Source organism: Watersipora subatra, chromosome 2, assembly GCF_963576615.1.
Source record: "Watersipora subatra chromosome 2, tzWatSuba1.1, whole genome shotgun sequence".
Classification (NCBI taxonomy): domain Eukaryota; kingdom Metazoa; phylum Bryozoa; class Gymnolaemata; order Cheilostomatida; family Watersiporidae; genus Watersipora; species Watersipora subatra.
In genome coordinates this window covers 19,774,819-19,802,772 of record NC_088709.1, presented here as the reverse complement: position 1 = coordinate 19,802,772, position 27,954 = coordinate 19,774,819, and the positions used below count along the sequence as shown (strand labels likewise).

At 37.5% G+C, this 27,954-nt stretch overlaps 2 protein-coding genes across 2 annotated transcripts in view; one reads left to right on the top strand and one right to left on the bottom strand.

Annotated features, from left to right (window-relative positions):
• Window position 1: 1 nt before the first annotated feature.
• On the top strand, window positions 2-23,609 carry LOC137388839 (PHD and RING finger domain-containing protein 1-like). Its single transcript, XM_068075301.1, has 15 exons — window positions 2-113; window positions 837-981; window positions 1,083-1,291; window positions 2,104-2,210; window positions 2,841-3,037; window positions 5,285-5,410; window positions 6,368-6,525; window positions 9,296-9,459; window positions 12,641-14,218; window positions 14,604-14,982; window positions 16,035-16,321; window positions 16,518-16,597; window positions 21,705-21,920; window positions 22,175-22,303; window positions 23,231-23,609. The coding sequence occupies exons 1-15, from the start codon at window positions 100-102 to the stop codon at window positions 23,324-23,326; spliced, it is 3,885 nt and encodes a 1,294-aa protein (XP_067931402.1). The 5' UTR covers window positions 2-99; the 3' UTR covers window positions 23,327-23,609.
• Window positions 23,374-27,954, bottom strand: part of LOC137388840 (general transcription factor IIH subunit 1-like) — a 39,218-nt gene continuing 34,637 nt past the window's right edge. The window contains exons 10-13 of the mRNA XM_068075302.1: window positions 27,254-27,374; window positions 26,821-26,936; window positions 25,277-25,369; window positions 23,374-23,891 (exon numbers count right to left, since the gene is read on the bottom strand). Of these exons, the coding sequence (XP_067931403.1) occupies window positions 23,784-23,891; window positions 25,277-25,369; window positions 26,821-26,936; window positions 27,254-27,374 (438 nt within the window). The 3' untranslated portion in view covers window positions 23,374-23,783. The remainder of the gene's footprint in view (window positions 23,892-25,276; window positions 25,370-26,820; window positions 26,937-27,253; window positions 27,375-27,954) is intronic.

Sequence of the window (27,954 nt, the reverse complement as noted above, 5' to 3'; positions counted from 1 at the left end):
AATTAATTCATCCGTATGGTGTAGTTTTATGGCAGACTTACGGCATTTAAAATTTTAAACAAATGCAATATTTTAACTGTTCTTAGATGAACATCAAATATGGCGGAAGACAGGTCAGGATTTTTAAAATTGAGCATGCTAGATCATGAAGTAGAAAGAAAATAGTACTGAGCGTGAAGTACTACGAGGTCTAGCACCACTATTTATGGTGGTATCGCAGACAAAACTACTCTCCAAAATCGGCGCTATTTTAAACGGACATAAGCGTTGTATTTGCGTGGTTGTTATTTTGCATAGCTTTGGAAATGATGCATGCGAAAAATATAAACTGTGCATAAGGACTAACGTGGCTTATAAAAATACAAATCATACTAATGTTCGAAGTTTCATATTTATCTATATATTTTTTAAACGCTGTTAAAAGGTGAACTAAACCGTAAGCTTGGTTTCTCGGCATATTTTTAATAGTTACGATAAAATATGCCTCTTTGAATTACAATTCCGTGACTAGTACGTAGCTCTGTTTTAAAGTCACATGTACAAAACTTACAATTACATAATAATCTAACATTCGCAATCGTCTGCATATGGCTACAGCCACGCGGATTATAAAAAATACGTTGTTCACTAATGTAACTAAGATGAGCATTTGTTACTGTAATCTGATACAATCGTATTATGTACAAGTAAATGTTAATTGCGGGGTTTTCAGTTTTCTTGTTTAGCTATTTTACTAGGAACTACGGCTCTACAAGACTAGTGTTTTGTAGCAGCATGAAAGCCTTTTGTAGCTAGCAGATTGAAAGCTATCTTTACATAGCTTCGTGTAACGATAGGGATGATGAGATGGAGCCAAATGAAGAAGATGAAGCTGCTGCCCAATGCCCCATATGCTTGCTGTCTTTGAGCGAGTCAGATGTTGGGACACCAGAGTGCTGTGACCATGACTTTTGCCTTCGCTGCATTCTTGAGTGGTCCAAGGTGTGGTTTAGTGGTTGAATTCATCTTTTCTTGAGCATAAATTCTTGTGTTCAAACTCCATGATGCACCCATCCATCATTTGTGCATAATGTATATTTTAGCAAAAGAACACATGTCCAAATGACAGACAAGTATTTCACATTATATTTGCCCGACACTCTGTTGGAGGAAATATTTATGAAAAGATTGAAGTAGCAGATGCAGAGTTGAAACCTGAAGAAGAACTGGAAGATGAACCAACATTTTGTGAAGTCTGTGGGGAGTGTAATGATGAGGACCGTCTGCTGCTTTGTGATGAGTGTGACAATGGGTCAGTTTTCATCTAATTAGTTCCTGCATCAACTCTTTTGTTACCAAATTTCTTGCTTTACTGGAAGATAATTAAATATTTGGTAAAACCTAATATTTGACAAGGGCTCATATAAATTGTCATAACTTTTGAACCACCCGGTTTATAAACATGATTTGATACCAAGTTAATCAGGATAAAATTTTACATAAGCTGATGCTATAAGAAATGTCACAAATGTATTCCTGAATGAGCTCATTCACTTTTTTTAGCCATTTTCACTTTTACCTGAGCATATTCAAGTCGGACATGTTATAAATATTATTACAACTTATGACATTATTGCTGCAAAAATCACTCAGTAGTAATATTGTTCAATAAAAATCACCCAAATTCTGATCTACAGTTCATAAAAACTTAGTTGTAATGCATCTGACACAACTGGTCATCGCTAAGAAAAAATTGAGACATAAAATAAGGTTTTTTGCATATCGAAATGACCCTCAAAATGGGTCATAAACATATTTTCTGTTGGTTTAATGCATGCAGGGTAATTTCCTTTTGTGTAAGTACAGATATGATAGGCTAATTAGTTGACTACTCACTACCCAGAAACGTTTTGTAGAAAGCTTATTAAAGTGGTACTACACGGCTCTTGGTCATTCACAAACGCTTTGCAGAGCCTCATTATGCGGCTCGTGGTAGCGAAAAAATCAAATGACGCCTAATCCATGCAATATCTAGTATGCATACAAATAGTCATCATTTTAAACTGAATGCAAATCATTAGTCATGTTTTGCTCTTCGAGTATATTTCAGTAGCTAATTTCTAGGTACCATCTATACTGCTTGACTCCTGCCCTCGATGCTGTACCTCAAGATAATTGGTATTGTCCTGAGTGCACTGTAGCCAGAGGACCCCAACCACAAACTGCCTCTAGTAAGTCAGTTCCAGGTTTAACACTTTCTTAGCTCTTCCGCTTATAGCTCACTGAAAACATCTCTCCTCGTGCTCTTTTGTAAATTGTTAGTTATGGTTATTGCTGACCCCTTAATTTAGGGAAATAACTCCTAATATTCAATAGCAAGTGTTTGTATATCATATTGTTACGCTTTGGTGCTATGCTCAAATTGTGAACACTGACTTGTGATAGATAACTCCAAATCAATGTTAACTTAGCCTTATTACTGCTAGCACATTTGGCAGTCCCGTTCACTGTGAGAGATCGGCATGAATAATCAGTACACGCACAAATATCCCGTGAAATGGTAAGGTGACTGATTGGTCTAGTGGTAGTGAAGTTGCTTTTGAAACTTACACCCCGGGTTTGATTCCCGTGAGGGGCATCGGATTGGCAGTTCCGTGTGGATTTCTTTCTTAATGCTGTCAGCATGGCTTCAGACGGACGAACACCGCTCTTATTATAATAAAGATTTTTCGTTATCAGTTGGGAGTTGGCTACACATGGTGCACAATTTATTTGACTGGAGTTGGTTAGATATGTTGTCTAATCAATCTCATTATAGAAATACTTTTATATACATATTCTTTATGTAAAATACTGTTTAGTATCTACAAGAGGGAGAGGTACAACTATACCACGCACCAGAGATAACATTCGCATCTATAGACGAGTAGCCTTAGCTCTTAGTTCTGGCGATGAAAGCTCAGAATCTGAGGCCGAGACAGAAGTCATTGAACTTGATGACAGTGATGAAGATATTTTCCTGCTTCAATCACGCACGACTGACACCACACCACCAGCGGTATGTCCTATTATGAATACATTCATTGGGTTTAGAAACAGCGCGTGTCAACACTCTTAAAGGCTGTACTTATAGACAATGCCCTTGCTGTTCAATATTTCTTATCAGGGAATGCATTTATTTTACTTCTGCTGAAAGCTCGCGAGTTACGCTGCACATTTCTGGTGTATTTGTAAGCAGCAAACGGTATATCAACCAAAATTATCCCATAAAAACCACTAATGCCATATCTATCTGCTCAACAAATTGAATGACCTTAAATATTCTTCTTACATGGTATAAACACAACAAAACCTTTCTCAAAGGCCGACTGACCCATCACCAACTTGGTACGTATTTGGTACGTCACATATTTGGCACGCAATAAGTTAATATACATAATAAAAACAATTTTACTGTCCATATAATTATAGAAGCAGCAGTCTGCAGATTGAGTCAAAATATATTTACACGAGAGACCACTTTATTGTAACCAAAAATAAGTTCTAAACGGAATAGTTTATAATTGTTAGGTGTGCTTGCGTACGAGTACTACCCCTGGTCAATGACAAACATGTATCATTGCTGCTATAGGTACACGTACAGTATGTACTCAAATAGCTAAACTAGCCTTGTGCTATGGACAACAGGTTAGAACCGACCTTGTATCTCGTGTTTCTATTGAGCATCATTTGACATACCTTAATATACATAATAAAACATTTCTACTGTCCATATCATTATATATACTTTCTTATTAAAGGTTTACTTGCAACAAAATTCACATTACTGTTATTTTGTATCAAAAGATTCACCATGTCTTTTTCTGCTGTGTTGTAGGTGCAAAATATGTGGAAATGTGATTACAAGCTCTTAAATGCTCAAAAACGAACAGTTGATCGCAGCCATCACGAAACCGCCGTAGATCGGAATCAGTTTATTTCTCTGACGTAATCATTACATTTGGTTATTGTTTTGTCACGTGATGTTCTCACGTAAATTGAAAGGCCAATAGAAGACTCAATATAAAACTTCTCGTAGCACTAGTTTATGACAAACACTTCGGGTTTTACCGAAGACCCGTATCAAATATAGATATTCGCTACTTTACAGTTTTGTTTCGGCTTGGTCTAATCGTCTAGTCGTAATCTGATTATGTAACCCATACTTCGCAAATAATTTCTGCAGCATTTTTCGATTATCACAGGTGACCAACAGGCTCGTCATATTTATCAGACAATGATATGTATTCCTTCGAGCTAAGGTTTAAAGAATTAAATGAATTTTTACGGTAAGTTATAAGATATCAGTGCTGAAAGTGACAGCATTACAACGGTGATAAAATAGATGCGTAAGAACAATAGACATGGTTTTACTGAATGCGTGAAGTATATTTGTGAAAATATTTCGATGAATGGGGTTGCGTGAAAGTGTAAACAGAAGCCATCTTGTACAACCACGTGCCATTTGAGCCGTTTTGGAAAGAGATTCTAATCTACGGCGGTTTTGTGATGGCTGCGATTAACTGTTCGTTTTTGAGCTTTTAAGAGCTTGTAATCACATTTCCACATATATTTTGCGCCTACAACACAGCAGAGTAAGACATGGTGAATCTTTTGATACCAAATAACTGTTATGTGAATTTTGTTGCAAGTAAACCTTTAAGCTTAATATTTTAGGTATGATAGCAGAGGGGGCATAACCCTTATGTGCTGCTACCTATCAGTACGAGCAATATTATTTTGTTATTGCCAGTTCGACAGCCAGTGAAGTTCATTCGCAACTCAATATTGATTTATGTAAACTGTGTAAATACATCTATAATAATGAAGATAAACTAACAATAATACCGTCTGAATGGAATATTGAATAGTCTGGTGTTAGTACTTGTAATGGTTTATCTGAAGCTAAGAAGTTTGCATCAGGTTTGTCAAGAATTTCACTTCTGTTTTTCCTAGAATAAGTAACTAGTCATAAGTTAGTTTCGCACTGCTGTAGAAGCAGCCATATTAATTAACAGGAGAATTGCTGATATGAACGATGGCAGCTAGGTGCAAGTGTGCAGAGCAGGGCTTGTACCATCAACCACGCAGCGCCAACACCTGAATCTGTCTGTTTTTGAACGATAGACATATCTATTAGCCGAGTACCTCGTTGACTAGTGTTTTCCGCCATTCAGCTGACTCCACCTAGTACCCTTTACAATGCTTGCTGTGCTTCCATGTACCGCAGTGGCAGCCCATACTATTAAATGATAAATTATTACAGCGCTCTACCAGAAGAACTTCGACCAAGCGAAAAGCAAAGCGGTCACCGCGAAAGAAGAGAAAAACTAGGAGTGGCAGTAAATACAGCAGGAAATCCATGAGGCATCGCTTCACAAGAACCCGAAGGGTATAAATATTATAGGGCTGGCGGGAGACAGCTTTTTCAGCATTTCAGGGGAGACAACTCATAAGTTAGCTTACTGGTTTTCGCAGGGAAGCTGTGCGGGTTCACATGAATACTCAATTGAAATAATTTTTCATGTAGTTGACTTATCCTAAAAAGTTTAACCCTTTTGAACCATGATTTTTAGATTATTTTAATTTATGATTTGTGCTAGGAATATCTGTTAAAAACAAACCGCTGCAAGTTTGGAGTTTCAAATAACATATGTTTGTCTGTGGTCAGACATTTCGTAGCACATGTGATATCACGTACCATAGAGAGTTATTACCTTCGAGACAGACGTATAACATAATTTTTAATATAATATACATTAGTATATATTATTATATATATTCATATATATTATTATATATATTAAAGTAGTCTCTATAAAATATGTCTTTCCTCTTCATCGCCTGATCTCAAGTGTAGTTCCATATAGGAAGCAGATGTTAGAGTACAAAATATTATTGCGAAAGAATGGGAACCTTCCCTTGTGAGAGCTCCTGGGTGTTGTTGGCACTCGGTGCATGAGTTGAACTTAGTTTGACTGATGCGAAGAGCCGCAGACAAAAACCTTTCCATGTTGTACACATTCAGATGGCCACTTTGCTGCGCAAGATTGCAACGAGCTCTCGCAACTAATACGAGAACTACGTTCATCAACTTCTGTCTGCTGTTGCGAGTGGCCATTTTCAAAATGACCTTTGCATTCTGTATCAACCTGGCTACGCAATTTTCGGCGATGCAGCTATACATGAAAAACAATCTGGTAAGCCTATGCCACAATCTTTTGCTGGGTGAGACAGTCAAGAACCAGGCTTTAAGCCTGCGCAATGGTATGTTACAATTAACAAGTCATAGCTAGTTCTCTGGTGCTAATGTTTGCTTGCTCAAAATATATTGTTTACTGTCTTGCAGAAGACATCCACGAGACAACGACTCGCTGGAAAGCTTGGGATGGTTCCCTCTAGCTCTGGCGGTAGCCTTCCTCTTATCAAACAAAAGAAATGTATAGAGGAGAAGGAGGGGCTGTCTGTCTACGGTGACAAAGAGGTGTCGGGTCTGACTCTCAGTAGGTGTGTTCTCTCTCTAGCCTCGTTACTTTCTACCAATATTTGGCTGCTAGGGTTGACAGATAGTATACTGAGTCTATAAGTGCACTAAAGGGTGTCCAACATGTATTTTGCGAAAATGGTCGTGGATCAAACACTGCTGTTTGATCATTAACTTTTTCTCTAAAAGGTTTTTGCTGACGTACACCTGATAGTTTTGCTGTAAAAGGTAGACTCTCTGTCATAGAGCTTTAATGTAAAGTTTTTGGAATCAGCAAAAAATTCTGCACAAGAATCAATGCATTTAAAAAACAAGAGTCATTTTAATTATTTTTAGTTTGGTGGAACCGGCTGTAAAGAAATGCTCTCATTTTTGCAGTTCGACCAAAACGCAGACCCCCTTTTCTAATGTAAAAATCTAATTATCAGAAATATCTGAGTTCCAATGATGAAGAATTTCACCAACACTACAGAAATACGTTCACTGTCGCTGTTCACAACTTTTCTTTTCATCCATCATAAACTAAAAATTAAAAAATTGGAAATCACGGTGTTATGCTGTGAACTTTGAGTAAAAAAAAATTAATTCTTTTTTTTGGCAAAACGATAACCCAATATCCTGAAATTATTGTGGCAAAATTTTGGGCGGATTTGTTAACTCTGTGGTATATGATCAGGATTTTTGTATAGGTACTAAAGCAAGTCGTTATAAAGACATTCCAGCAGAATGAATGATACACGCGAGTAACAGAGATAATGATTTGTCCTTGCGACTGGCCGATTTAGTAAATTGCAAGTAGTCATGTAATCTCAACACATTGCACTACATCAAATAAAACCTCTGAATCTCAGCTTTAAACTGATCTGAAGCATAGCTAGTTTGCTATTGCATACACATAATGCCAAACCAATACATCCGAGGATTATGCAAACCAAAAGCCTGCCTCTTTTTCTATTTCAATTTTCGAGAGCAGAATGCATAGATCTAATAATAATAGATCATAATAATGATAATCAATAATAATGCATAGATCTAATAATACGATAAGAATAAATTTTAAAATATACTTATGGTTATATGCAATGTAAAGCACTCAAATTTATTATTTTGTAATTATAATATGCATTAATATAAAAACCATAAGGTAAATAATTTTATATTTGACTGTTTTACAGCAACTATGAAAATTGAATCATTCTGAAGATTCACTTGTAAGTTACAGCAAACAAATCACTAACACAGATGAACAAGTCAGTCATATCTATTGATACATCAATGATCATCATTGTAATAATAACCTCACTACTACTAACGACTATCACCAAAATAAATTAACTTTATTTGATTTATAATCCGTCGTTTCTATTTGCTTTTTGAAAACCTTTGAGAAACATACATTTCTCTTTATTCCATCTAGTGCACTCCTTGAACCACAAAATAATTCATAAACTATATAATCTTCCAAGATTTGCAAGAGACGGTTGCCAATTTCAGGTAGACGGAAATTTTAACAGATAACTACTTTTTTATGAGATTTAAACAAAAACCAGGAGCTGAGTCTTCATTCTATCGCAAAATGGATGTTCTACAGATAATTTAGCCAATAAAAATCAGCCGATAAACAAACTTTTTATCAGCCACATAGAGGGGACAACTCCAAATAAGTATACTCATCAGATTATGAAGTGCTGATTCAGAGTTATTCCTTCATGAAATAAGTAATAATTGTTTGGTATGTTTGTCGCCAGCAATAGTACAAACCAAATATTAATGCCAGGTTTTGACTTTTTTATTGAGTAGCCGACTATGTTCTAAACTATGTAAAAATTTAATGCTAAACGGTCATTGTATTATTACCACATTATTTTATGTTGTCTTAAGCGTTTGAAGAATTTTATTTTAAAATCGCCTAATATTCACCCAGAAAACAAATCTTATCTTTAGTATAATTAGGTGTATGTTTTTCATTTCACTGCCGTCTTCATTGCTAATATTAATATTACAAGTTTAAAGTAAAAATAATCTAGTTTAACTTTTGCTTTTTTTCATCAACTTTATTTAAACACAATAACATCACGTGTACAATCTCACATTTTTAGCAGCACTCAAATATAAAAACAGGCTGATTTATCGATTGTTGGCTCACTATATGTGTGTTTAGCAAGTACTGTGTTGTCAGCAATTAAATGTGTAGATGTCAGCATTTCAAAATCCTATCTCACAAAAGCATACCAAGGAAGCCGAACATATAATCGGGTTTAGCATAAATCCAAGCATGAAGAATTTATTTGTGGAAAAAGTTGTCAAATTTCTCTCTTCATATTTCCTTCAAGCCAGGTTTTATTGCTCTAAATTTCTTGGGTTCTGTCAACTAAATTCACTTGAAATATCGCAAATCAAGATTCTGTTAAGTCTTTATAAAAAAGCAACAACAAAGTTTACTATGATTAGAAAAATCACGAACATTTTTATTGTTTTGTCAACTTGTTTGGTGGTATGACTCAGGGACATGTAAGCATTGGTTATCACAATTTGATATGTATAAGAGAATTGCTTTTATGAGCCCATTGTATGATGTCATCTATTGACTTTCAGCTTATTCGGTTGAAACTGCCGATCAGCGAGTGTCGAATTCCCCTTTGCTCCAAGTGTCATATAAACTTGAGTCCCTAGCATGAATTGTAGACTCACTAGAATCAATCAATAATACCTCTGATTGTAGACATCTTTGCAGATAATAGTTGTTTTACTTGGATTCTGTACCAAGCTAAAATAGTTCCTGATTTTCTCTAGCCCGGTCAGCAAGAAAATAGTGATCAATATCAAGCAACAGAGCCGAAAGCCGACTAGCGTATCGGAGAATAGCAAATCTAGCTCCACTGATCTCCTTTCTTCCATTATGGATGAGCAGTCATTGCTAGGATCTAGTGCCAAAGACATTGAGATCACTCAGGAAGGTTGGCTTCTCGATCACCCTGTTATGAAATCTTTAGGATGTGGCTATGCACGCCATTGAAATGCATGATTTGCGTAGCCAACGCTTTGGCGAAGCGTTCATGAAACCAACATACAACCAATAAGCCATAAAACTAACAATACCAAAGATAAAACCAACACATCTGTTTGTCCGACATATTTGATCCCGATGAACATATTTTCAATTCCATTTTACTCATATCCAGTGCAAGCTGGTTTCATTTGTGATTCACTTTTGAAGCATGACCAAGGTAAACAACTAGTTATATGTAAACAAGAATATTATCACTTGTAACTGATCTGTGAAGACCATAAGTGTAAATTGGAACTGGTCGTAAAACCTTTTTAGATAATTTTTAGGAAATTAAATCTGTTGAAACTCAAACTTCTTTCTAGTTTAATTTATCTCATGAACGTGAAATATTTTAGTGCTTCTCTGTGTTCATAATTAAAATTTAGAATTTTCCCAAAAAATTGCGATGCATATAGCTGCACAAGCGTTATTCCTACTAGTACCCTGGCAGTCCCGTGTGTTATTCCTACTAGTACCCTGGCAGTCCCGTGTGTTATTCCTACTAGTACCCTGGCAGTCCTGCGTGTTATTCCTACTAGTACCCTGGCAGTCCTGTGTGTTATTCCTACTGGTACCCTGGCAGTCCTGCGTGTTATTCCTACTAGTACCCTGGCAGTCCCGTGTGTTATTCCTACTAGTACCCTGGCAGTCCCGTGTGTTATTCCTACTAGTACCCTGGCAGTCCTGCGTGTTATTCCTACTAGTACCCTGGCAGTCCTGTGCGTTATTCCTACTAGTACCCTGGCAGTCCTGTGCGCTCTGAAAAAGAGATCACCGTGTGTAATAAGTATGTTCACAACTATTCTATGATGCTGCAAGGCGGTTCAGCGGTGCAGATGGTAGCGCACTTATTCGGGTTTGATTTCTATGTGGTACAATCTTTTTAACGCTTTCTAGCGTGGACGCCGCTCTTATTATGGGAAAGGTTACAAATTGTTGATCATTCGTAGTTATTATTGATATAAATATTGTTAATTGATTTTAAATATGGTGGCGATACTTCGATAGCGATAAAGGATGTTACACCCTTACCATGACTGAGGCAAATTTTCATTAGTAAATCTGTTTGTTAACACGGCGCGTGGTTTAGTATCATCAGTATGTGTAGCCATAGAAAATATCTACACTAGGAATTAGCTATGCATTTCATCGGTGTGTGTACCCAGGACCTTTAGACTCACATGGCATAATTACGTATCCTAAAGTCATCTTCTTAATTTGTCATAGATGCATCCGACTTGTTAACACCAAGCTAATGAGCTACGTCAAGTTTCACATTTACAAAATATTTGCATTCTGTAACTCAGATGATATAGCTGTATTGTTTAAGCAAAGCTTTGTTGTTCGTGCTGTTTGTGCTAACTGAGAACACAAGGTGCAGCTTTACGTTACTTGATTCAGAGATTCACTGAAATTCTCAACAATGGCTAGCGCAGCTGCTGTGTTTTTCTCGTGTAAGTTCATCATTTATACTCTCTAGAATATATATCTGCTAGCTGTACCACCCGGCGATGCCCAGGTAATAAAAAAGTCTTTGAACAGAAAATTTATTTGTATTTAAAATATAACAACATTTGCCATTCTAACTTTCAAACTACATATCATGAGAAAATATCATATAAATATAAAATACCATGTGTTTTGTGTAATTGAAATAAATTAACAAAAAAAATAAAAACAACTAAAGGTTTTCAAACTTTGTCAAACAACTGTAACTTTCAAACTTCATATCATAAGGAAAATGTTTTGTGCAGGTCAAATAAATTACAAGAAATAAAACAACTATGAAAGGATTCAGATATAAATGTGATAGCTAAATTAGGTCGGTTGTGCTGCGATTACAATAAAGGATGATTTGGTAATAGTACAATTATTAAGGACAGAGAAAACAAAATAAAAATCCTGAATACGCTGAATTAATATTAACAACTCTTGCATAGAAGTGTGTGTTTAACCCTTTCACTGCCGCTCATGTACAAATTTAGCTATCGGCCTACGCCAGCCATTTTACCGAAAATTGCCGATTCTGCTGCATAATATGTACACAAATTTTTCAATTTCAAACTCTATCTAGAACACCTTTGTTATATATTTTATTTTGCTAACATATTAACAAATAGTGCTATGTCAAAAATTCAATGTATCTATACATTGTGCATTGCTAAAGCTATGTGAAGCTACAATCGCTGCGAAGCTAGAACGATCCTCTACAATGCTCCTTACTCTTACAAAACTACTACTTTCATCACCATCAGAGTCAGTGCTGCAACTTTAATTATCTGTGTAATCACAAAAATCTGAATCTAAGTTGACTATAATGTCATCAACATAAGTAATTATCTTTTTTCTAACTCGGGCGGTACTTACAAAACTTACACAAAAAATATTTGTTTTCAAGTTGGAAATTCCCAAAGAAAATTTAAAACTGCTTCGTTTTTTAGGCTAATTTTATAGAGAAATCTTCGGACAACACTGTCAATACTATAAAAGTCTTGAAGATCGTTGGTTATGTTGTCAATGAATAATAAAATTAAGTTACTACGTAACTACTAGGAAAGTTGCAAAAATGCGTTTACGGCAATGAAAGGGTTAACAAAAGGTTACTGTTCCACCAGAAGATATCTATCAAAACTTTAAATACGACGATACTATTATCTCTCGATATTGGTACAAATGTAAAAATGAGATATCGTACGTTGTTTGACCGAAAGGTGAGAGAAGACTTGTCCGCGCCGGAAGAATATGCCTTGACCCCAGATATAGTAATTGAACCTTACGAAAAATATTTCTTAACAGGGGCATCGTAACGCGTGGCCGCATCGGTAAAATGATCAGCGTGCGCTATAGCTATATCTAGAGCCGGAATGCAGACACACGACATACTTTGAGAGATATATAGATATAGATATGCAGTGGTTCTTGAGCTATTACATTTTTCTTGGTTCTAATTGCAGGGCACAAAATTTATTCATGCAAATTAGTTAAGTAATATAGTATTGCCCATGCCCGCAGCAATATTGTCACAACCTGTATTCAACTTTAGGCCGATGTGCTATAGCATGGTATTATGAATTCACTGATTTTTTTAGGGCGGTTAAAGCTAAAACCTTCAGCGCCATCAGGATCCTTGAACAGACACGCCAGTGTAGAGGATGCAACAAATCTTCAAAGGGTCACACCCAATTCGAGTGGTTCTACTCCATCCAAAAACACCTCTCTTGGTTCCGCGCACTTTATGCGGAAATCTTCCTCACAACCAAATAATCTGTCGCAAAATCATGTGTTGCAAGAAGCTACAGAGTCGCTGCCCAGTGATTCATCCACGCTGCAAGCTAGTTTCTTAACCAGTAACAAGGCAGCTTGTGTTTCCGAGACTTCTCGCTGCCCCTCTATAGAGGATATCCCACTGCCGGATAGCTCTCAAAAGCGCTCTACTATCACTCATGACCTACCTGCGAGTTGCGCAAGTGTGTCATTAGATAGCATACCATTGCCTGGCGGAGAGCCAGTACTCCAAAGCTACACTCATTTAAGACCGCAGCCACAAATTGTAACTGCCTGTCCTGTCTATATTAAGAAGGAGGGCCGAGCAGCCTATGACAGCCATGACAGAGATAGTATTAGAAAGTGGTTCTATCAAGAGCATGGTGAGAGGAATGGAGACTCTAACATGGATGATGAATTGAGTAGCGATGGCGATGATATAGTAGCTTTGACTCCTCCAACCAGATCTCCTGAACCGGTAATTTATGTGACAACTGATTCGGAAGATGAGCGCAACAATATTAAAAAACCACCCAGACGCAAAAAAAATCTTAGCAACGATACCCCAGTTTATAGTATATCATCCAGTTCTGAATCTGAACATGAGAGACGACAGCACACCTCTAAGCAGAATAGTCGCATTAGACGTCGAAGCAGCTCTAAAAAAAGGTCGAGGCGTAACTCCCTCAGTAGAAGACATCGTCGAAGTAGAAGTAGGTCAGTCCGAAGGCATAGTAGGCATAGGTCAAAATCTTTACGCAGATATCGACCGCGGTCTCATCATAGAAGCAGATCTCGGCACAGAAATGGATCATATTCCCGACGCAGGTCTCCCACACCTGATCGACATCATCACTCATCGATAAGGGAGAGATCCAGTGGCAGAAGAAAAGAGAGTCGTCTAGATCGAAATCGACAGCAAAAAAGGCGTACTCGCTCTCCAATGAACAGAGTTTCTAAATCGGTGAGCAAAAGGTTATCTCCAAGTCCTTCCAGACCAAATAGATTGCGAAGCCCATACCATAGACGCGGGCCTAGGAAAGAGTCGCTGACTCCCGAGCGAATGCCTATGCATAGAAGATCTATCTCCCCTGTGCAATCATCGATCTCACCAGCACGCCTACGACGAGACTATGAAAGGTCACGACGATGTGAGTCCAAAGAGCGAGCGATTGCCGCAGCTCCATTGAGCGGTACTAGCCAGACATTGTTTTCTGAGATTGAAAGAGGCTACAAAAGACTATATGAAGAGGTGGAAGTATTGCCTGATGAGTCTACTGCTGAAATTGCTGATGAAATGGTCTTGAGGCCAGATTCCAAGAGCAAGGGTAAAAAAAAGTTGAGGTCAGATAGCAAGAAGAAAAAGAAGCAGAAGAAGTCCAAAGCTAGCCAAAATAATAAAGGTGTGTTTTATCCTTTTAAGTTATGCCAAAATGGAGGTTAGTCGCCCTGTCAATGTAGCGCTTAAAAAGTAATTGCACAAACAAGCCATTTTTTGTCTCGCTTATGCCTAAATTTTTGCTCATTTCAAATGCCAAAATCGATAACTCATGGTCTTACGTTAATCAAAGTAACACATAGTTTTCTCAAAAGCTTGCACAACATCACTTTACTCACCTGGTGTCATTACTGCTCGTGTGATGCTTCAATACCTACATAGCATTAAAAATTTAGAACAATGGCTGGATACTTTCTCTACGTCTACACATTAAAGAGTTGAGCTTTTAATGGATTTCATCCTTAATTCACTGCCAGATAATCTGTATCTGTATTTTTCAACGTTAACAGAAGAGAAAAAGAGAAAGAAACACACCAAAAGAACAAAGGAGGTTCAAGTAGAAAGCGATGAGGAAGGCCAGCTTCCAAACGAGCGCACTAAATCTCGAAGTGAAGGCACACAGTCTTCCTGCGGGGAGGCTAGCAGAGTCGACAGTTCCAACAGCAGTATCTCTTCTGACAAAATGTCTCATAAGGCTTCACCAGGCAAGCTATCACTTAACGATTCCCCAGTCAATCATTCACCTCAACAGGCCTCTGCTCTCCAACCTTCTCCATCTAAGGCATCTTTGACAATGGTGAGAAAGTCGGAAATGGGCGTGAATATATCTCTGTACAGTCCATCAGAGCACGCTGAGCTTGTGGGTGATACAAATTGTATGGATAACAGGTAAGACCTATAGGCTTGATCTATTCAAATTGATTTGATCTGACTGCTCTGTGACTGTACAGCCAGCGCAAATGCTAACATGCATATTTACAAAAGTGAGTTATTGGCAAATAAGACACTCCATATCACTGTCTTTTCATGTTTCAAATGGATTCAGAGTTTTCAGCTGCCAATAAATTCACACCCTACCGTTTTAACAATTTGGAGTTGCACTGTATAGATTTTTCCAAGATTCACAATGTATCCCACCAAAGCAAAACTTGTTATTAAAGTAGACTCGCTTTCAGGTCATGGTCATAATTGGTCACATTGGTCTCAATTACCAGACCTAAAAAAGTAATTATTTCATCACCCTCGCACGAGTAACCCATCCTTGACATGTTAATATTAATGTAGAGGCAAAAAAGTCAAGTAGAAACAGTAGAGAGTAGCAGTAGAACGTTTTCATAGCATAGACCGGCGTGGTTGTGTGCTGAAATTTTTTTACTTCCACCCAGAGAGCTTAGCCGGGTATTATCCACTCGGACCCATTAGCAATGGGAGTTTTATAATGTTGAAGAATAATCTCACAGTGAATGTCCTCACAGCAAATTTAATGAAGTGAAATAGAGTCAAATGCGATCGGATTTTATCACTCCTACGATTAGGAGTCGAAGCAACTTCGAACCCATCCGAAGAAGTATGGAAATACACTGCATTGTTTCTCTATCCATGTGCATATTGTATCAATGTTCTTTCATGGTAGCTACAGTATAGCGAGCTAACTGCTTTGGTCATAAGAGAATATTCACTTGATCAATCTATAGACAGGAAATCGTCTATAATCTATGAAAAGGAACTATTTTATAGTCTATAAAAAATCTGAAGGATATGAGATTATAGCCTCTGCGGATGAATAACAGTAACCGGGAGATAGTTCCTCTTGTTCAGTTGGATTGCGCTTGCTCTAGCGATTCAAAACTAATTTGATGATAGTCTCACATAGATGAGCAAGAAGGCTTCCGTTTTAATTTGAAGCCGTAATTTACTAACATTATGTATCTTGTATATAGGGGCTATGACACAGAAGACTCGATGAAACAAATGGTTATTGATATTGACGAGGGTTCTGAACACATGTCACCCACAAAGAACCATTATCACTCACCAGTGCAAATCTCTCCCACGCAATCGAGTGTCACGAATAGGAGTGCCACTCCGCTGTCACCAGCACAGCATGCCACTTCCCCAATCCTGGCATCTCCCGCAGCAAGCCATGATGGACTCTCAACAAGTGATGCCAGGTCAAATGCATCTATGAAGTCAACATACACTCCTGAGCATCGAGTCCAGGACACCGGTAGGAATTCTTTGTTCAATACAAAATGAAATACCTGTCACAGTGAGCTTAAATTAATGATTTTAAAGCGGTTACCAATGTTAATGAACTAATTTGTATGATCCTCTAATCAAATTTCAATGCTTCTTGCTGCCGCTGTGATCTCTAGACCCTTATTCCTTCTGTTTTTGGAAAATGTAAATGTTTGCTGTTGCAGATGAGGAAGATGAGAATGGGCAGGAGGATGCAGAAAGACTTGCTGAGGAGCAAGCTCTGCGTATAATAGAGCTACTCAAGGTTTGATCCTGTTGCACTGCTTATCTCTTGCGCTACCACAAACCGTGTAGTAAAAAACCTTCCTGAGCATAGTTTTGCTTTGAAAAATATCTTCAATTTTTATCAGAATTTCTCCGTAGCAATGACCATTCGTGTCAGACGCGTTACAACTACGAAGGTTTACTAATTGTAGATTAATGAAATTTGTTTGATTTTTATAGAACTGCTGAGTGATTTTTTACAGTAATTATAATGCCATAAGTTGCAATAATATTTATAAATTGTCCGACTCGGATAACCTCAGTCATTGCGAAAATGGCTGAAAATGTGTCTTGAGCTCATTCTGCAATACATTTGTAACATTTCTTATAGCATCAGCTTATGTAAAATTTTATCCCGATTAATTTGGTATCAAAACATTTTTTATAAACCGGGTGGTTCAAAAGTCGAGACAATTTATATGCCCCCTTGTCAAATATTCGGTTTTGCAGAATATGTATTAATGTCCCGGTGAAGAAATTCATTTGGTAGTGAAAGAGTTATTTTCATTAACCAAATTTCTTAGCTCAGCCCAATATACGGTATCCAAATTTAATTGCTGACACGATTGTTGGCCCAGGTGCACTTGTACACACGCCCACAGTTCTTGACTGAAATGAATAATTATACATGACTCCACAAAAATAGCGTAAGACGAAGTAACCGTGATCACAGTCACCATTTTTCAGTACTAGCTGCCTTCACAGTACCTACTAGCGTGTTTATGCTACTTCCAATTCGTCTAGATAAACTAACATTTTTAATCTTGTATATAAAACGTTGAACAACATTGTGACCTTTTGTTGATTGTAGTTTTAAAATTATAACAGTACAGAAACTGGCTATCCCCTAAATGATTATAGTAAACTAGAAATTTATCGTTCATATGATTGTCATAAGGCTGAGCAATAGTACCATACCGTCATTCATATGATCTGTGTCATAAAGCTGAGCAATAGTACCATACCATCATTCATATGATCTGTGCCGTAAAGCTGAGCAATAGTACCATACCATCATTCATATGATCTGTGTCATAAAGCTGAGCAATAGTACCATACCGTCATTCATATGATCTGTGTCATAAAGCTGAGCAATAGTACCATACCATCATTCATATGATCTGTGTCATAAGGCTGAGCAATAGTACCATACCATCATTCATATGATCTGTGTCATAAAGCTGAGCAATAGTACCATACCGTCATTCATATGATCTGTGTCATAAGGCTGAGCAATAGTACCATACCATCATTCATATGATCTGTGTCATAAGGCTGAGCAATAGTACCATATCATCATTCATATGATCTGTGTCATAAAGCTGAGCAATAGTACCATACCATCATTCATATGATCTGTGTCATAAAGCTGAGCAATAGTACTATACCGTCATTCATATAATCTGTGTCATAAGGCTGAGCAATAGTACTATACCGTCATTCATATGATCTGTGTCATAAAGCTGAGCAATAGTACCATACCGTCATTCATATGATCTGTGTCATAAAGCTGAGCAATAGTACCATGCCATCACAGAATTTTCGAGTTGATGACGGATTGAAAACCACAAACCTTTTTTGCAGTTTTGAAGCAGTTTTGATTTTGATTAAATTCAACCATTACTAGATATTTGTGTGTTGTTTATAGTGGATCAATCCATCTCAATGGAAACATACATAATATAGCACCCCATAATCTTGTTAAAATAATAAAGAGCCCTGCATCTTTTCTGTTATGTTCATCTGAAAATATTGCTCAAAAAGAACCAACTTCAAAGTTACACGCGATGAATCTGGATGCTTCTTTGAACAATCTTCAGTGTAACAATCACCTTAATTAGTTGGAATAGAGGATTATAGTGATTAGAAAGTCTTAAGGCACGGCTGTCAATAACTCATGTTTTACATTATTATGCATAGTGTGTCAATTGTTTAATAATATCGTATAATCGTATATCCTCGCATACAAGCCGATCCTAGAAAAACAGCCCTGAAATCACAGAATTTATAAGAATTCACATCTAAGCCGACTATAAATCATAATGCGCCAAAAGGGGCGTTCAAAGCAAAAAGCTGTAGAAAAGGAGCGACTCTTGTAGGCTTGATACAAAACATTTCTGATTGGTGTGTAGTGTATAATTAGCCTATCGTGCCGCCGCTTAATCAAAAGGAAACAATTATCTGTTGGCGTTTTCGCTTTGACAAAAACACTTGTTCATAGCTAAAATGTATTTCTTCTTCGAAATGATCAGGCGCATTACAGCTGTAGGTTTATAAATGTAGATATATGGACCTGTGATGATTATCTATTGTGCAATAGCAGTGGTGACAATGAGTATTTATTAATAATATTGATAATGAGTATTTATTTTTAACAGTAATGATAATGCCATAAGCTACTTAGTTATAATGATAGTGGTAACTCGTGTGACTCAGAACATGGTCAACTTGTCAACCATGGTAGTATGACGAGATCAAAAAAGTGCAACACATTTGTGGCCTTTTTATGGTATTAGTTGATGTGAAATTTTATGCTAATTAATTTGGTCAAAATTTATGATAACATATGTATGTTCCAATGTCCAATATTTGGTTATACCGAATATTTAATTGTCTATTTTGTAACGAAAGCGTTAATGATAGTGGTAACCATTATCATAGAAGCAGTGTAAGACATTCGTTTCCTTTTTTGGGTAAAACAGACATTTCTTTGGTAGTTTTTTTAGACTAGCGATACTATTAATGCAATCGCATGTGACACACCTAAAACGCTTGTGATCATGTGTATGGCCAACCATTACTGTGATTGCAGTCTAAAAATACGGACACACGTTACGAATTATTCGTTAATCGGACCGAATTCACGAAATTCACAGATTTATTCGGCCGAATATCACAGAATTATCTGTGCATGCACACCGAATTCGTCACGAAATGCTTTTAATTGGCTAAACAAGTTATTAGCGGGCACGTTTCTAGCAGCTTTTGCAATTATTATAGTCCAAGACACGTAAGACGACACACAATAAAAGTACGAGTGCAATTCAACATAATACACACGATGCAATTGCTTAGATTGCGCTATTGTTGGTTTTTATCGTCCGGACACTATGGCTACAAATCTTTTCTTTTATAATAATAACAATTTTCTTTTTAGCAGCAAAGGTTCCGTGGTAGAAAGAGTTGCCATCTTTAGTGCAATCAAGTCAGTTGCATCATATTTACTAGAAATTCCCCTGTCATACAGCCCACGACCAAAGTGATATTGGAAAAAAGAAAGGGTACTGATGGTTGAGAAATGCAATATTAGCAGTCAAATGGCGCTGCAGTACAATAGGATAACTGCAATGGTAGCTGTAATGTACTGGGTGTTATTATGTACAACAAACAGCAATAATGAAAGGAAAAGATTATATGATTATATCTCTCCCCCTGCAACAGGAGAAATGCAATATTAGAAGTAAAATGCACTGATATTATTAGAATAACCAATATTATCAATATAGTAATACAGTAATAATAGAAAACCAATGCACAATTTTGTTTACATTTCAAAACGTCATAGCTAACAATATCAAGAAGTTGTGATATTTATATAGATTTTTAGAAAATCTACTTAACAAAACTATTTAGAAAAAATAATAACAGTAACATATCGCCCATCGTCGATGTTGTTAGTATGACTATAACATTTCAATAGTCATCCAAACTTAGAATACCAACGTACTCAAGTGTCCAAAATGTCAGTTACTTTGAAATTGGCAAAAAAGAAACGATTATATTTCAGTACTTCTACGTTAATTATAGAAACCTTCGGCAATTCGACAATGCTATAGACTGGTGAAATGTGCACGGTATTTTTTCGTGAAATGCGCATGACTTAATGGTTCTATTCTCTGTCTCGGCGTTTCGTTTGTCGGTCTTAATTTTGATAAAAATAAGGCTTAGCAAGTTTTAATAACGATTTTCGGCCAAATTAATCTGTCTATTTGTGTATAATCCGATCAGATGGGTAAGTTTTAAGATATTGTCGACAATTTACAAAGATTTGGTAACATATTTTAAGAGGTTTTTATGTGTTTTGTATCGCTATTATACTTAAACGACTCCATTGAAAAATGGTTAAATTTGTTGATGAGATTTCAGTACAAGGGTTTGCGACGTTGTTGATGAATAATTTTCGTGAGTTGTGTGCACATGCATTTATCATAAAACTCTCAAACATTCGCTCCGCTCGTGTTTGATTGTGGGACTATGGCGAGTTGCCGTAATCTTTTTCTTGAGTGTCGCCTTACATGCTTCGAACTACGTAAATTTTGAAAGCTGCTAAAATTGTGCTCGCTAACCAACAATAGCGCAACCTAAGCAGTTTCATCGTGTGTATTATGTTGAATTGCACTCGTACTTTTATTGTGTGTCGTCATACCTGTCTTGGACTATACTAATTACAAAAGCTGCTAAAATCATGCTCACAAATAACTCGTTTAGCCAATTAAAAGTGTTTCATTGACGAATTCGGTGTGCATGCACAGATAATTCTGTGATGTTCGGCCGAATAAATATGTGAATTTCGTGAATTCGGTCAGATTAACGAATAATTTGTTACGTCTGGCCGAACCTTTAGCGTGCTATTATCAAACAAGAGCTGGTTCGTGTGGGTGTGCATGCTCTCTCCAGAGAACAAAAGCTGGACAGACAAAGTCTACATGCACCAGTCCCATAGCATTTCTTTTTCAATTAATCTTAACATGCAGCTTTTCTTCGAGCGCAAGCCATCGCTACTGTATAAAGCAAACTGTAAACAAAAGGCTACCAGCCGCATGCTTAGTATGGTTCAAGTTGTTGTCGACAATAAGTTAGCATAATATCATTTCATTTGCTTTCAATCAGAGTTTTAAAAAAATTGTGTTCTAAAATAGGCTTATTATTGGTAATTATATATATGGTAATTATTTTTAGTAGTCACTTGCTGTCCTGCGCAAAAGATTTTCATCTGGTTTAGTGTGGACTTGATTCGGTAAGCCTGGAAATATACCTGATTCGAATGTGCCCAACATATCACTAGCATTATTTATATTCTCCCATAGAATGAGGTAGCGGAGCCCGATGTTGGCCCTCCAGCTCAACCACCCAAGTCTGTTTCCCAAAAGCCGGAAGTTCTCAGCTGGATAGCAGGTAATGATGCGACAGACCGAATCACACCTACGGCACACTTGGAAGGCACGCCTCCAATCGCCACAAACAGCCAAACAGCCGTCGAATATGATCTGCCGGCTTCAGCTACAGAACTTTCAAATAAGCAGGTAAGAGGCTAGACCCATCATAAAACGAAGAAGGCGGAAGAACCAGGTGTCCAATGTATGAGCTTAAGGCAATCCGATTGCAAATAACACTGTTGCTGTTTTAAGGCACAACAAGTGGCACTGTTTGCTGCAGATTTGCCAGTAAAGCAAGCTAAGCGCAACCCTTGAGATTTTCTTGTAAAACAATGTCTCACATCTTCTGGGCGAGTGAATAGCTAGTACATAGTACATAGCTAATGCGTCTCCTGTTGCAGTTGATGGCAAAGATGGTGGGTAAGGAGAGGATAGCTGATGAGATAAAAATAGTGCTCAAGCCCTTCTATTGCTCAGGCAAAATAGACAAAGATGAGTACAAGCAAATCATGAGGAACTGTGTGACAAAGGTAACCTTGACCTACTTCCAAACTCTAGCCTGCGCATAAATTGTATGTGGTCCTTTTAGGTATGCGCTTGCTTTTATAGTTGGCCTTCACCTTTCTATCAATGCTAGCATTCGTAACAATCATAAGGAAACCTAAAGCTTGATTCACATTGGTCACCAGTTTATGATCGCCGAACACCTACTAAAAGGAAATAATTAGATTCGGATATTTTTATAATAAGATAAGAATAAAAATTACTTAGGTGTACCCCAATCACACACCCTTCCATGTGGGGAACTCAAAATCACTTGTAATTATCTGAGACATGGTGAGACAACTCTGCAATATATGGTTGCATCAGTTATCCACATCTTCGTTTCAGTCAGTCTTATGAACTGTCCTATGGAGCTTGATACACCTTACTAAATTTAAACGACTAGGTATATACACTGTACACGACTAGGTATATACACTGTACACTACTAGGTATACACACGAGTAGGTATATACACGACTAGGTATATATACGACTAGGTATATATACGACTAGGTATATATACCACAAGGTATATACGCGGCTAGGTATATACACTGCTAGGTATATACACTGCTAGGTATATACAATGTACATGACTAGGTACATACACGACTAGGTATATACACGACTAGGTATACACACGACTAGGTATATATGAGTAATATTTTATAAGCTAAAGCGAGTTTTCCCAAAATGTATGCATCTATCACAACAGCTTCCACCTAGTAGATGAATTTTATCACTGACGCAGTTGACCGACTACTTGGTGCATCCACCAAGCAATTTTTCCATCAAGCAATATTAATGAACAAATTAATAATATTATTTAACAAACGCATGTGTTAGATAGGGAAAATAGTACACTGTTTCCACTGTATGATAGTAGCAATGCCCACCATTATTCTCAACAGATATACCAGAAGTCGCAGGGAAAGGTGAATCCAATGAAAGTTCGAGAGTTTGTCGAAAAGTATGTGGGTACAGTGATTGCGAGAAGGAAGCGGTGACCGCAAAGTTTCTAGGAGATATAGTGACCTTTCAGCCTTGCCATAGAAGGCTTTCCTGCGTGACCTTTCAGTCATAGAAAATATGCCAGAGAGCAGATGTTTTGACCGAAAGTTTTTTACTCATTCTCTTCTGATTTGTACAGGACTTGAACTGTATTGTAATTTTGTATGAATACCTGTTTGACCAGTGTATATAGAAAGTGTAACTAGACACAGGAAGGAATGGAGTAATTCTAGTTTATTTACAAATATACTGAAATTATACATTTACATCATACAAGAATGTTTTAGTTCTTTTTAGACATTTATGCATTGATTATTGGCCATTGGTGAGACACTGTCAATGTAAAACATCTGGCAGGAATTATTCTGCGATCATCAGCTGCTCGAGTGGGAACCAATAACCAGAAAAAAGCCCAAATGCAAACCTACCCAGTTCCTAGTCACCCCTTCAGAGTCACGTTTTAAGAGCGATGGAGGAAAGCGATTTGTGGTTTCTTTTACTAATCCACTTCTGGTATCGCTCAATAGCTGTAGAGAGTTGCGATTCCATGTGGTCCGTCAGCTAAGATAGATTAAATACAAGCCGATGATGACATGTAGTATATCTGGAAATGGCCAAGTTTGAGATGCTTCAGGGCAGAAGTGAAGGATACAAAGGTGCATGCTGGGGTGAAAACGAAAACAATAAAAATAATTATACATTGGTCACTCACACCAGAAGCTAAGATAACAGACATAAACCGTTAAATAGAGCTACCGATGGCAGCTGAAGGTAAAATCCCTTTTGCTGAATTTAGCTTGTCATGAATAGTTTAATTTTTGTGATTTCTTTACCCATTCTCCGACTATTTGTATCTGTCATCCTTAACACTAAAGCTGAGCAATATAATCAATTTTAGTGCTGTATTTAACAACATTCACGGAGAGAACATGAGTTTTAATGTATGGAGATCAGAAACTCACATTTACCAATAATAAGGTGTTAGTGAATATTCTCACAAGGTGGAGGACTTGAACACGTTCTAATCTGATTAAATATGCAATAGAGGTATAACTGAAGGCATTCATACTTTAACTTCTTATGCAGTGTCTTTTACATACTTCTATGTGGTCGTTTTTAAAACAATATGAAATGCATATTCACTGATCAGCTGCTGTCACTAACACTGGTATAATTAGAATCTATGTGCCATGACAATACAGATTCTAATTATGTACCTGGTTATTGTCCAACATTACCATAGTACCTGACACTGTAGCTGACTAACATTACCATAGTACCTAACACTGTATCTGACTAACATTACCATAGTACCTGACACTGTATTTGACTAACATTACCATAGTACCTGACACTGTACCTAAACCAAATTACCATAGTACCTGACACTGAATCTGACTAACATTACCATAGTACCTGACACTGTACCTAAACAAAATTACCATAGTACCTGACACTGTATTTGACTAACATTACCATAGTACCTGACACTGAATCTGACTAACATTACCATAGTACCTGACACTGTACCTAAACAAAATTACCATAGTACCTGACACTGTACCTAAACAAAATTACCATAGTACCTGACACTGTATTTGACTAACATTACCATAGTACCTGACACTGAATCTGACTAAGATTACCATAGTACCTGACACTACCTAAACAAAATTACCATAGTACCTGACACTGTATTTGACTAACATTACCATAGTACCTGACACTGAATCTGACTAACATTACCATAGTATCTGACACTGCATCTGACTAACATTACCAAAGTAACTGACACTGAATCTGACTAACATTACCCTAGTATCTGACTAACATTAGCCTAGTATCTGACACTGTACCTGACTAATATTACCATAGTAATACTCAAGAGTAATACTACCGGAACTATTCAAGAGTAATACTGAACAAAAAGCAGGGATTTAACTCACATTGAAACTAAAACTGTAGTGGTGAATCTTTTCCTTAAATGGCTGAAGCTTGGAGGTGGTAAATCTCTGCAAGTTCTGTTCCATCTTCACCAGCTAAATGTTCAAAGGGAAATGATAGTGGACATGATAACACTGCAACTCTCACTGTTCGCTGCCAGAGTAAGTGTAATTATCAACAAGTCACTGCAACTCTCACTGTTCGCTGCCAGGGTAAGTGGAATTATCAACAAGTCACTGCAACTCTCACTGTTCGCTGCCAGGGTAAGTGGAATTATCAACAAGTCACTGCAACTCTCACTGTTCGCTGCCAGGGTAAGTGGAATTATTAACAAGTCACTGCAACTCTCACTATTCGCTGCCAGAGTAAGTGGAATTATCAACAAGTCACTGCAACTCTCACTGTCCGCTGCCACAGTTAGTAAAATTATCAACAAGTCACTGCAACTCTCACTGTTCGCTGCCAGGGTAAGTGGAATTATCAACAAGTCACTGCAACTCTCACTGTTCGCTGCCAGGGTAAGTGGAATTATCAACAAGTCACTGCAACTCTCACTGTTCGCTGCCAGGGTAAGTGGAATTATTAACAAGTCACTGCAACTCTCACTATTTGCTGCCAGAGTAAGTGGAATTATCAACAAGTCACTGCAACTCTCACTGTCCGCTGCCACAGTTAGTAAAATTATCAACAAATCACTGCAACTCTCACTGTTCGCTGCCAGGGTAAGTGGAATTATCAACAAGTCACTGCAACTCTCACTGTTCACTGCCAGGGTAGGTGGAATTATCAACAAGTCAAGGCAACTCTCACTATTCGCTGCCAGGGTAAGTGGAATTATCAACAAGTCACTGCAACGCTCACTGTTCGCTGCCAGGGTAGGTGGAATTATCAACAAGTCAAGGCAACTCTCACTATTCGCTGCCAGGGTAAGTAGAATTATCAAATAACTTGCGAGCAACAAAACAAAGAGTCAAGCGAGTTTTGTTAATGATCGCTTCTTATCGAATGTTTTAAGCTCGCGAAAGATAGAAACGGCATTTGCAAATTATGCCCAAGAAACTACTACGCAAGCTATTCCATTTTTAACATTTTCCATATATCAGTCATTCGTATTTCGAAAGCATGCTGCTATATAAAGTAGGAGTGTGCCACTCTTTACTTCTGGCATAAAATTCCTTCTTTTCTAACGAAGCACCCGTGGCTATCCGCAACATGCAAATATCCATTGAAACATCCATCGTACGATATGTAAACGTGCAGACAATTCCAAAACTGCATCATCCGTCCAATGAAAACATAATGACAGTCAACCCAGACCTGACCAAAGCATTAGCCATCTCCATAACTAGATTAAAGGACTACATTTGGGCAGATGTAAAATGCTGCTGCTTTTCATTTTTCAGTTGAAGGTAATCCAAATTTTTAAATGACATTTCATCATTTCAAATGGGTAGAAATGTTAGTTGTTACAAACCAGTCGAACTAAAAATCAAGTATTGTTTTCTAACCTGTGAAGCTAGCATTCGGCTTGAATTCATTATCTTACCTTCTCCTCCAATTGCTTCGTCTGTGTTGGAAAGCAGGCCCAAAAGTGTCGGAGCAATTCATTCAACGCACAGTAGAGATTCTTCAATTCGGCTCTGATTTCTCCAGGCACCAAGTCTAAAACAGGGTCGGCAGGTGTTAGCAGGTGTCAGAAGAATGCATCGGAAGGGACAGTAGAATTATTGTTGAACTTGTGAGTTAAAACTGAACAAAGAGTGTCTTAAATGTTACGTAGAAACAAGGTGGAAATCTGTCAATACGCCGGGAGCTATATTTGTAAACTGTCATCAAGCCTTTTGCTTACCCCAGCTGACATTCAGCCTGGAGAATGCAACTGATTGGGAGGTGACGAAACTACCAGAATCCAATCAAATTACCCTTCATTGCTAACAATCAGTACAGAGGCTATGCTCACCGCAAGTACCAATACATACCTGACATAGATGTCAATGACATGCCCTGCATGAGGGTGCCACCTGGAGAGAGCTGAGTGAGTATATCTCTAGCTACATCACTAGTAAGATTATTCTTTATGTCTCCACTCCATTGCTCTACCTGTTATAAGAAAACCTACCAGTGCACAGTATATCCCTGACAATGTGATTTCACCATCACTAAAGCCCCCACCGTATTAAATCACCACTTGGTATTGACGAGTAACAGGTTACAAAAACTGTGACTTCATCAGAAAGCCTGTCTGTGTCGCACCAATGTGTCCTCAACAGTGTTCATTCTATTATTATATGAGTGTCATAATATAGTTAAACCTTTTACTGAACCAGATGCGGTTATAGAAAATAGATCGATAGATGATGATTGACAGTGTCACGGCCTCTTTAGGTCAAAGGTCATAACACAGCACATCCTTTGCTTAAAATGATAAAGGGTAGAGCTTGTTGAGCGCATTTTAATGCTGAAGTAATTTTTGTGATTGTCTTCTTTTTGTCTGTGTTGTGAGTTTTGTTTTTGGTTGTCCTATTTATCGGACATAAGAAGCGTTGCTTACATGAGCGAGAATAGCTGAATACAAACTAATTTAATGTCATTGTACCACATTTAGTTAACGTACCGCAAGTTACACTCACTCGCTAATGAGTGTCAAAATAGCTGCTGTTAAGCCTAGTAATATAATTTG